This window comes from Aricia agestis, chromosome 16 (assembly GCF_905147365.1).
Source record: "Aricia agestis chromosome 16, ilAriAges1.1, whole genome shotgun sequence".
In the NCBI taxonomy this organism is placed as follows: domain Eukaryota; kingdom Metazoa; phylum Arthropoda; class Insecta; order Lepidoptera; family Lycaenidae; genus Aricia; species Aricia agestis.
In genome coordinates, this window is record NC_056421.1 from 12,062,097 (window position 1) to 12,074,770 (window position 12,674).

At 32.1% G+C, this 12,674-nt stretch overlaps 1 protein-coding gene across 2 annotated transcripts in view; it reads right to left on the minus strand.

Moving 5' to 3' along the window:
- Positions 1–3,451: 3,451 nt before the first annotated feature.
- Positions 3,452–12,674, minus strand: part of LOC121734646 — a 36,425-nt gene continuing 27,202 nt past the window's right edge. For both annotated transcript variants that reach the window (XM_042125237.1, XM_042125236.1), the window contains 3 exons: positions 10,884–11,019; positions 6,360–6,424; positions 3,452–3,894 (listed from right to left, as the gene is read on the minus strand). In XM_042125237.1, the coding sequence (XP_041981171.1) occupies positions 3,814–3,894; positions 6,360–6,424; positions 10,884–11,019 (282 nt within the window). In that variant the 3' untranslated portion in view covers positions 3,452–3,813. The remainder of the gene's footprint in view (positions 3,895–6,359; positions 6,425–10,883; positions 11,020–12,674) is intronic.

Genomic DNA, 12,674 nt, shown 5'->3' on the forward strand with positions numbered 1-12,674 from the left:
TAACATGTCCTTTAGAAGTGTTCAAACTTTTTTACATTTGGACATATTTTAACATTGATTCAGTCTAAAATATAAGGACTAGAAATAATATTATAAAGTTTAGGCCAACTCTTTGGCCATATTTTTAAACAAATGTTTAGAACCTCACTAAAGAGTCTAGAAATTAATTAGTCTAGAAATTAGTTAGTCTAGAAAATTCATACCAACTTCTTTCTCTCACAAATTTCATTCAAAGGGTCTTAATACTACAATTTTGTGCGTTTTTAAATGCTCGATTCTTTAACACTCATGTCAGATATTTATAACTCATAAATAATGTTTAATTAACACATAATAATATACTTTCAATACCCGTAATTATATTTTAGATACGTATTTTACGTTCTTATTTTCTGGACTTATTACTTCTTTAAAGTATTTAAAATGAACTATGATATTTAAAATACAGAATAAATAGTTTCATATTTGTATAATAATTGTAATCAATTTAATTTATTGTGTAATACCAAAACATTTCATTGTTATACAATTTTCGTATAATAATCACAAATTTAGGTATAAATATACAATATTTTAATTTTGAATTAATCTGTAAATTAACGCAGTATTTTTGAAAGTGAATACTTTTTGCAATTTGATTTTAATTTGATAAAAATAATAAGCGTAGTAATAATATAAGTACAGTAAAATAACGATGTGCATATTAAAGCTTGGCGGAATGTAAATAATCTTATTCAAGATCATTATAGTAAAATTTTGTTTTGGTTTTGTCCTAACATACCTTCTTCTTCTACAAAAAAAGCAACTTATAATAAGGTTTGCTTGTTTTTGCCTGGCATATTAGAATAATTCTCACAGCACAAACAAATACAGCAGACCCCGTAAAGTTATACTCTGTATAATTAGCTTTGTTAGGAGGCTATCTCTCTAAAAGCCAAAGAAACTATATAAAATTTGGCTAAGAAGTGACAAAACCAAAAGTAAATTCCACAACTCGTTCGAAATGAACATACAAAGCAAATTCTCTTGTTTACAATCCTAAATCTTTATACACACAGGGTGCCACAAATGTGTAAACAACCTGTGTAGCCTTTATAATTTCAAATAGGAAGCATCCATAAAATATTTATATCCCAAAATCATTCATCGAATCTCTTACGAATCGTTTCTCTTTCATTTTATACATTCTATTCTCTCACAAACCATACATCCAATATTTTACTAAATTTCATTTATTTACCTACGCCCTTACTAATAAAAATAATTGAGTTGCCTGCTACGAATAATAAAAACTAAGGAAACGTAACTCCCATACTGCAACCGTTTTAAATTTGGCTCCTTTTCGAAAACTAAAATATGACAATTCAGATTTCCGCCAAGGTCGTATCCCAGGTAACGTATCATAATATTGCGCGCCGGACGACAGCCTGCGCGGTTGTTGTCATTGTCATAGTTATGAAACAAATAATTGTCAAAAGCGGATAGTATCATGCAGTATACACCAAGCACATCTACTATCACGAAGAAACGAGCACATAATTATTATTTTAAAATCAAACATTTTCCTCTGATACTTAAGACATCGATAATAATTATAATATACATGTGTAATAATTATGAACAAACCTTGTTACGACTCGGGCGAATCTAAAACTGTCCGAGCACCAAGAGAAGAGGTTTTCAGATTACAAAAATCTATGTGCTAAATTATTACAGAATTGAAATAAAAAACTTACGTAAATTTTGTACAGTTTATAACTCACAATTAATATAATATTTTAATAACAGTAAGCAGTTTTTTATTTTTGTTCATTTACAATAATATTAAAGGAAATACTTATTTGTTTTTGTCGATTGAACGTAATTTTTCGATTTAAGATTTTGATACGTGGGAGAGCCATGCTTCGGCATGAATAGGCCGGCTCGACCGGAGAAATACTACGTTCTCACAGAAAACCGGCGTGAAACAGCACTTGCGCTGTGTTTCGCCGAGTGAGTGAGTTTACCGGAGGCCCAATCCCCTACCCTAATTATTCCATCAGGTGATCCGTTTGCTCGTTTGCCCCTTTATTTCATAAAAAAAAATATTACATTATGTTTTTTTTGTTTTGTTGTTAAAAAATCCGTAGCAAGAAATATGAGGATACCCATATCATATTATAACGCATTTAGTATAATGTCAGCCAGACCCTAAAATTTTGTTTATAATTAAATTGTTACATCTTGCATAACACTGTCCATGGCGACTTTGTAAAAATTTTGTAATTATTATATTATTTTTTTATTATTGCACTTTTAAATAGAATGACATGTAAATTTAATAAGACAAACACAAAGAGACCAGCTTAATTTTATGCATATACCCTAGCCAACTTAAATGAACCACCTTTTTTCGGTCGACCAAAATACAAGAAATTTAAGCATAATTTTAAACAATTCACTTACAGACTAAAGGTTATTCCTGTATTAAAAGTCGTATCTGTATGACTTCTACACCATTGCATTTAGGCATTTTAACAACAAAAATATTGTAAAAAGCTACGTAAAAAGTAAGTAAACAAACCCAATGAGTTTCTAAAATACTAGAGTAGCAATGTCTTACAAAAGATTCTCAGAAATGCGTAACCACTTTTTTGTTCAAAAGACAATGTCAAGTCATATATTCGTTATGTCATTATGTATGTGAGATATGCCTGCAGGCATCTTCGAAGTGGCAACGCGTTGCTACCGTAAACTTCCAATCTAGTTACGTTAGTAACATAGAATATCATTGAACAAACAAATTGTAAAATGAGTTTGACAAAATTGTCATGTCAACCTGGTTGAATGTCACTCGAGTAACACACGAAAAATGTGTACCGAACACATGCATAAATAATAAATATGCATGTATTCGGGTCACATTTTGTAGCCTTTTGGTGCACTTTTTTTGACGGAGTTACTCTTCCTTAGTTTTTATTATTCGTAGGTTGCCTGTCTTTGTCTGGCCATTGAAAAATCTTCATTACCAAGAGGGCTATTCTGTATTTCATTTTAAATCTTTACAAAGTTGGCACTCTCGACATTTTGATTCTGATATGGCTCTACAAAATGGCGGATATCTTTCCTTACATTAACTAGGCCCTGTATCTTATAAATGCTTCCTTTTCCATCCTTGCAGTCTTCCTGTATTGCCTAAATATATTTAACAGCTTTCAGATATTATTATTAAAATGATATAAATAATTGAAATTTTCCGTAGTTTCCTACTATTATACTAGAGAATCACAAATGACTAGCATATTTAATTCTAGAAACATCGATTAAGAAATCAGTCGATTGACTTAGATGTTAAGAGGTTACATGGACACTGGAAAATAACAGTAAAGTGCAAAAAATCCTTGAATTACAGAGAAAATTTGTATAAAAATAATTATTAATGAAAACCAGTTTGTAAAATAGATTAATTAGGTACATATTCATTTAGTTTTTTTTATTACAGCAAAGAAAATATTTGGTAATATGTACCAGCTTATTGACGTGTTTTTGTTGGAAAGGAATACAATATTTTCCAATACCCATGAAAACCCTCAAGAAGATAAAGACCAGAAAAACTTAACGACTCAAGCGCCATCTACATATTCATACAGTACGTTTCGTACAAATACTCTTAATCGTACAAGTACGTTGGTATTCACTTAATACATGTATTTTTGACAATTACGACGCCATTTTGACTATATTCACCATAATGTTATGCTTTTATTACCAGCAAAATCCCGATATAGTATTCTGGTCTCTATTCTCTTACGCATAAGTGTGAATGTTACGTATTCACGGCGCGGTTTGCAGCCAAGCGCGTAGCCCTTTGGCTCTCTCGGCAACGCTGTCGTTTTCAGCTGTTACTGGTTCGGGCTGAAACATATATAAAATATATATATTTTTACATTGTGATACAACAGGGCAAAATAATACATATGGATCAAAGTATATTTGTAATATAGGTAACTCTTGTTGGCTTTAAACTGTGCTATATACGAATTGATATATCGTATGTCGTACGTATATAAAAGTAGGCGGGTGAAAAAGACTAATCACGGACAATTTTATTGAAAAACTATTGATAAGTGCTAGAGTTCGAAGGATTTGGAGAGAAAGACCTGCTGACTCTTTCGAAGACTTTAATCACTAGCTATCACTAGTCTAACACAAAGCACTAGGTCCAAACATTAAGCACTCACAATGTTCTAGCATCCCAGCCTGTCCGGTACTGTGTGGCCGTAACACTATTTAGACTTTGAACCGAAGATATTTTGGCTGGCTATGGCATAAATCAAAAGTAACGCTGTATTCCAAAGCTGCTTAATATTGGCATGTATTTAAATCAATATCTATATATTCCCTTTTCTCGATCAAAATATTTGAAACTTTCACCAAAAATGACTTGCATACTAATTATGCACCCTAAATAAAGCGAATTCAGCATACTATTTAAAGTTATTTGCGAAACTGTTTTACTGAACGAATAACTATTATTAATCTAACAATTCCTTAGTTCAACAAACATACTACAACTTTTTAAAGGAAAACCATCACCTAAATTACTTTTAGGAACATCATTTATTCTAAATAAAACCCAATTTAATATGTTATGTTCATATAATTAAGAACACATAAAAATCATCAAGTGCTAACTTAACATGGACTAAACTTTGGCACAGTGAATGGTAACTCAGTTTATAAACAATAATAATAAACAATCGGCAAAGAGCGAGTCGGATTCGCGCACAAAGGGTTCCTTATCGATATATTATTGCAAAATAATTAAGCCTCCGGCTTAGGAATTGCACTCTAGGGGTTGACAAGCTACTAAAGAAAAAAAACAACTGGCTTCAATTATGAGGCGGGAGCTACGCTGCGCTACGCTCCCGCCTTAGCCATCTAACCTAACCCAATCAAGTCGTATTGGGCCAACATTGTAATTAATTATTTAAGAATCATTAATAAATTTATTAACCCATACAATTACAATACAGTAGTGAATTTTGATAATTTTTCTTAATTTTTATCAAGAAACCTTGAATGGGGATTGTCCATTTTTTTTAAATTTTGCTCATTACAAAAACATTCGAGGAATAAGGTCAGTGATCGTTTTTCTGTATATAAACGAAAAAAATACCCATTAGTTACTTATATTTTTGAACAAATATGTTTAACCTTAGTTTGACCTTCAATGGCGTTAAATTAGCAATAAATTCGACCAACATTACGTTTCGAACTTTTGGTAAGCTTCTCGTATCAGCTTTCACATAATGAGGACTTGCATTTGACGAGCCAGCCATTATAAATAAGATTAAAAGGAAATTTAAAACACTGCAGAGGTCAATTAGCCGCCGATGATGACGTCAGAGCGAAACTTTAAAAAATTATTGAGAAAAAACTAGCCAATGAATTTCAAAATTATTTAATTTATATTCTTAAAATACCCTATTTTAACGAAAAAAAATATAAAAAGTACATGTGATTTTTTTTGGACAATGCCCATTATATAGTTTTGGAATGATAAAATCTTTCACCATATCTCATCATAATTACCAAAAATCTTTGTCGCTAACACAGAAATAGATCAAGATATATCTGTGGTCGCTAAAGAGTAAAGAGCGAGCGCAAAGGAGTGAGTGCGGCGTTAGATGAGGAGGCCCCAACATGTTTTTCAGTAAAACAGAGAAACAAAAAGAAAATAAAGTTAGGTTAAAAATATTTTAGTTGCATGATTTGTCAATTTGTAGACTTGTTTTGATAATAGAAATTGATTTTATTGTGGTGCACCTTTCGATGTCGTTTTTACAAATTCCGTTGTAAGATTGTCTAATTTAGAGTGCAAGTTAGTATTTTTGATAAACAATTTAAATTTTAGTTTTACAAATTATATATCCGTTGCATGAACCATATTTTTGGTGTGAATTCGGTTATAAAGGTCGTCTCGTTTTGTATGATGTTTAAGTTTTTTTTGAAGGACATGTTCAGTTAATCAATTGTCTTTTTTTTTTATCAGCATTAGGTTTTCTGGTATGCATTCAGTTAATTAGCGGAGTTAAGGTAGTGTGCTGAAAAATTATTCTGATGTGCATTTAATAATATCCCCTTAATATTTAGACACTCAACAGTCAATCAACAGATCAAGTCGTACAATTGATCAAATGAAATTGTAAATTGTAAAACTTGTCTAATTTGAAATGACGCGACTATGAAAATTTTTGTACTGTGAATACGAAGGAGGGGCGCGTCATTTCAAGTTAGACAAGCCCTAATAACATGTCAAGTTCTTTGGTTATCTTTATTTTCACGTCTTTCTGCGTTAACTTGAGTATAATACTCACCGCGGACATGGTCAGTCTGGTGTGCGATGTGGTGGGCATGTTGCACGAGCTGGTCTCCGGAGACGCTGAAAAATTTACACAAAAAGCTTTTCAATCTACGAATCTTTGATTATATACTACACTAGATAGAACCTAAGCTGCGCGATTCCGTCGAAAAAATAGTGCCCAACTACTGGACACAACGCCGCGATTCGCCCGTCAGTGCTATTTGTGACATCACTGAATACGCACACCACACGCTTGATAAAAGTTGTTAAAAAAGTGATTGAAAATGGCGATTTGCGCCACAGAAATTACAGAGGACGGTTAAAAACGAATAATAAAGTCACCTATCATCGTTAAATAGTCATCGTTAAGTAATTCTTACTTGACTTTTTTTTTATTTATTGTGGGAGCTGGAAACAAGTCCTTTGCTCCAGAAAAAATACAATGTTTAAGACGTCAAATTAAATTTAAAAAAAATTTAATGTACTCCTTCTTTCTTCTTATTGAGCACTATTTACACAACAAAAAAAACTATATACAATTTTTACAGTTTTTCCATCGTTGAACATATATATCGGTATAAACATTTGAAGAAATCGTAATTGGATAGTAAATCTTCTGGGCGGCGGGGTACACTTGTCTTTGTCTTTACAAATATTATCTATTTCAGAGCAGAGTAAAATTCGGTCTAGACCTAGCGCTTTGCAATCAAAGATTATATGTTTGAGGTCACCGTCGTTTTCTAAGCATTTGGGGCATTTCGCATCTTCCAATATTCTTAATTTATAGAGGTGGGAGGGGACCATGCAGTGTCCAAATCTCATTCTTGTTATTACTGATGTGAATTTCCTTGATTCAGACTGTACAGTGTTATACCATGGGATTGAAAAATCTTTCTTTGTCACTGTACCATTTACCCTTATTAACATTTACTATATTCCAGATTCTTTTCCATAGCTCAAACATTTCATCTTTGACAGTCAAAAAGAGGTCTGTAAATGGCACTTTTATGATGTCCTTATGGTCCTCGTCTGGTGGTCCTCTAGAAGCTGTATCTGCCCTCTCATTCCCAGCAATTCCTCTGTGGGAGGGAACCCATAGAAATTCAATATTAATGTTATTACTGACTAATTCATGTAGAATGTTTTTGATCTTAAAAATTAAATAATTACTTTTGAAACTTAAATTACTATTATCTAGAGCTACTAACACACTTTTACTATCTGATATTATAAGAAAATTATTTACATATGACGAAGTTTTTATACTCGTATATTGTAATGCCACATATACAGCATAACATTCGGCTGTGTAGATAGAGCACATATTACTGATTATAAAACATTTAGTAACATCCAGAAATTCATCATAATAAGCCGATTTAACCTCATCTATAGTTTTCGACCCATCTGTATAGATTTTGTAAGTCTGTTTTCTTTTCTATAAAACTGAGAAAGTCGGTCTTACCATAGATGTCTCCAGTTGTTACCAAATATTTTTTCTCTATAGAACCTTCAAAGTTGTTATAAATTGGCCATAGATCACTAGAATAAATGTCATTTGTCATATTTAAAACCAACTGTAACAAAGTCGGCATCTGAGGCAAAATCCTTGTAGAAATAATTTGTGACGTTATTACAGAAGAATCTATTATACTAGTTATTTCCTCAGATACTTTAAGTTTTCTTACAGGAAGTAAGGACTTAATTGCAATCATCTTAACAAAGTATTTCTTAGCTAACATGAGTCGTCTCAAGAATAAAGGAGGAATATAAGTTTCAACTTCCATTTAGTTTATAGGGGTGGATTTCATCGCACCAGTTATAATGCGCAGTGCTTGATTTTGAATGATATCCAACTTTTTTAGAAGACTAGCGCTAGCATATATAGTCTATAGCTAGCATATATGCTAAGCAACTATAGTCAAAGTGGCTCCTAACTAAACTTTTATATAACATTGAGAGAATTTTTGGATCAGCACCCCAAAAAACTCCTGCTAATCATCTCAATATGTTGGGTCGCTGGTAAGCTTTATTACATATATAATCTATATGTTTATTAAATTTGAGTTTATTATCTAAAACTATACCTAGAAACTTATGTTCATTTACTTGTGAGATGATTTCATTATTACATTTAACTTGAACATTCCATTGACTTTTACCAAAAGTCATAACTGAACTTTTTGAAGAATTAATATTTAGTTTTAGTTTGTTATTATAAAAATTTAACAGTTGCGTAAGAGCTAAATTAATATTACAATTGGCCGAGCGTAGTAGACGATTAATACAATAGATTACTATATCATCAGCATATTGAAGTACATTTACACCTAATACTTTTACATATTTACAAATTTGTGATGTATATAAATTATACAGGATTGGAGATAATACGCTCCTTGCATTAAGCCTTTATGTGCAAATCTTGGACCATATAGTATATCATTAAATTTCACATAGACAAGACGATGATTCAAAAATCTATATATCCAATTTAAAAACCTACCAGGAATGCCCAATTCACTTAAAACCTTAATAAGTACAGACAAATTAACATTATCATATGCTCCTTGCACATCTAAAAATACACAAATTGCTGTGTAAGTAATCTAATAAATGTAGAGCATAAATTTTGCCAACTTTTTCTCTTTTCCTCTTTTATAATCCTTTTTTTTGAGTGCATCTAATCTCTTATAATTTATATAATTTTCCATACTTAAATTTTTTCTATTTTTTTCCAAAGCTTCTCTACAATCCTTTACAGCCCTATCACAAATATCATTCCACCACGGAGCAGGTACCCTTTTTTTAATTTTTTTAGATGAATTAGTTATTATAATTTTTGGAACACATTCATTTCTTAAAGTGTTAAGTAGATCACAGAAATGATTATAACTTTCTAAAGGATTTTGTAAATTCTATTGAAAATCTTAAAATAAATCTTTAGACATATTAAAGAACTTATCCCAGTTAGCTTTTTTGAAAAGATACTTATTTACAGTTTTATTCATGTCATATTGCATAGGAGAAGTATTAAGTTTTGTAAAAGTTGGGAAGTGATAACTTCCCAACGGATCGTCACCGACATGCCATACACAATAGGGAGCCAACTCTGGACTCACTAGTGTAACATCAATTGCAGAAGTGTTATTGTTTGGTCTGCCTACTGTAGTAGCACAACCTGTATTTAAAATACATAAATTATATTCATCAATAACTTCATACAAGTCTCGTCCTCTTGTATTATTTGTTGTACAACCGAAAGCTATGTGATGGGCGTTAAAATCACCCGATATGATAATAGGTTTAGGAAGATTGTTAATTATTCTTTTTAATTTTGTTTTATTAATTTTACTTCTAGGTAGACTGTAAATGCAAAGGATTGTAATGGAACCTATACCTGTTTCTATAGTTATGGCAATAGTCTGTATATCTTGATAATTTGGAGTCTGATGTTATACATATTTTATAGAATTCCTAATAACTATTGCCACTCCTCCATGTTCGTTTAAAGCATTTTTAAAAATGAAATTATATCCAGGGAAATGAACCCAAGGACTTGCAGTTTTAAGCCATGTTTCATTCAATAAAGCTATGTTTATTTCCTTATCTAATAAAAGTGATTGAAGTAAAGGTTTTTTATTATTTATACTCTGGATGTTATGTTGTACAATATTAATACTGTCCATTACTTACTAAAGTTTTTAATGAAAGTTTCTTTAATATGTGTTGTGGTCTTAATATCATTAGAATTTCCCATACTTACAATTGTGCTTATTATGGCTTCTAAAATTTTTTGATTGCTAATAATATCCTGGGCTGATAATATCTTTTCTGGAACAATTTTTACATTTTGATGTTTGGGTTTTGTGAGAGCTGGAAAAGCTGTTAAATTATTATTGGTTATATCTGCATATGTAGAATTTTCTCTCAAAGATCTGTTTTTGTTAATTTTAGAAGCCTTAATTGGACACTCTTTTGAAATAGCCAGATGATTGCCTCCACAGTTCTTACATTTTAAAATCTCAGATGTGCATTCCTTATAATAATGATTCTCTGCGCACTTAGAACATGCTTGTTCATTAAAACAATATTTTGCAGAGTGATTAAACCGTAAACATTTGAAACATTGTAAGACAGGAGGTACATAATTATGGACTTTGAATCTCCAACCATCCAAAAAAATGCATGGTGGTAGTACAGTGCCAGATAGGTAATAGTTATAGTATTTAAAGGTAGGAATGTATTATTTTCTTTTTTCATAAACCTACGTACACCAATAATATCAAGATTACTACTTATTTTTTCAAATAACTCCCTATTGCTAATTTCTTTAGGAATGTACCTGACTACCCCAACCCTTTCCACAGAGGCAGCTGGGATATATGCTCTTAAGTTATTTTCTTGTATAAACTGGGAAGGAACGTCCCTCGTTCCTTCCTCTCCCCCACACCCATTCTTGGCTTTCTCTCTACCACTTTCTCCCCTCTCTCTCTCTCTGACCCTCCTCTCTATCTCTCTCGCACGTCGTACGTACCGGTAGCGGCGCGGCGGGCGTCTAACGCGCGCCATATGTCACGCACGTCGGCGTGAAGCGCCCGCAGTGAGCGCAGCACCGCGCCTCCCGCCGCCGCCCGCGAGCTGTCCGACGACGCGTCGCTGGTTGACGCCTCCTGAAATGTATTCAATTATATATTGTGTTTTAGATTTGTGTGGACGTAACCCAGAACGTAAAGTATATACAGGATGCAACATAGCAAAGTGATAATACTTAAAGGCGTGCATGGGGATTGGCATAAACTTATAATGCATAGACCAACAAAGAGTGCGAGAGAGAAGAAAATCCTTTATGGAATCATAACAAGATGAAAAGAGAGAGGCAGTCTAATGAAAATTGTAACAACTTTTATTTGACAGGTCGTCAAAAGTCGTCAATCGTTTTTATGCCCTTTCGATATTTCCAATATATTGTTCAATTTATTTGTTATTTTTAATAAATATTATTATATTTAAAAATGGTTACTTGTTCTGTACTTGTTTGCAGTGTAAATCATAAGAATAATCCTGAAAAATATACATTTCACAGGTAATTAATCTTCATGTCCTAATTGCTACGATGTGTTTATTTTTGCTCTATTCTGTCTTTAGCTCTCTATTTCAAATAAAATATTGTGAATCCTCCCTTTTACTTTCATATTTTGCGTAACTAAAGTTACTATTGTTCTTATATTACACAAATTTTGAAGAAAATTTTTTTATTAAATTTTTTTACATATACGCTAGTGCTTGAATCATCGATATGCTTATCGATATTTTACAAAAACATAAAACTAAAATAAAAATCATTTACCTTTATATTTATCACCTTAAAAAGGACATATTATCTTATTTGAACGATTATTTTTAAGTAATAATTATCTTTTGACATACCTAGTATAAAAGTTTCACAGATCAGTCACTTAAATCTAATACTCATTGAATGCAGCTTTCATATATAATAGACAGTTCTCTGACAGAAAAGGTATAACTGCAACTTATATTATACTTATTAATAGGACTGGCACCGACTTCAAAATTATGAAGATTGAGAACAGAAATACTGAATACAGAATAAGGATTATTTAATACTTTTTAGTTCATTTAAGTATAATATTTACTCTTTACCTTCAAATCGGTTCACAAACGGCGGAGTAATCGTTGAACATACATAAAAAATATTATATCCACAGCCGAACGTCTAACCTCCTCCTTTTTGGAAGTCGGTTAAAAATAATTGTAATAAAAAGTATTAAGGAGTGCCTCCGCCGTTTTCCGAACTCCGAATTTGCCGAAGTCACGCAATGTTTGCCGAATAGGCTGCCGGCGCCTATTCGGCAAACATCGCTTGTCAAACAGAATAATGATCAAAAACATCAGACTTGAACTAAATGACTATGAAAAGTACAAATAATAAGGTCATAATAATTGTAAGTATGCATAATTATTTGAATCCTTCGATCGGGGATTCTCGGAAATGCTATTGTATTCTATTGTTGTCGCGATCACCGGGGCTCGTATGGGGCTTGAATCTTGGATGGGTTAATGGTGGTGATGATGAAGATGCTGATAAATGTGATCAGCATAGTAGCATTTAAAGACAATATCTTTGCTTCTTTAAACAACGTTGAAACTCTCTAACATGTATAAGGAATTTGAAGTTCTGTTCAGTACCTTCGGAAGTATACCACGGAGTTTATAACTGTAGCTGTGGTGCAAAATCTTACTTTTTGGTAGCTGAAAAAAGATAGCTAAGGTAAAGCTAAGCTAAGAAAATGCATGACAAAAAACT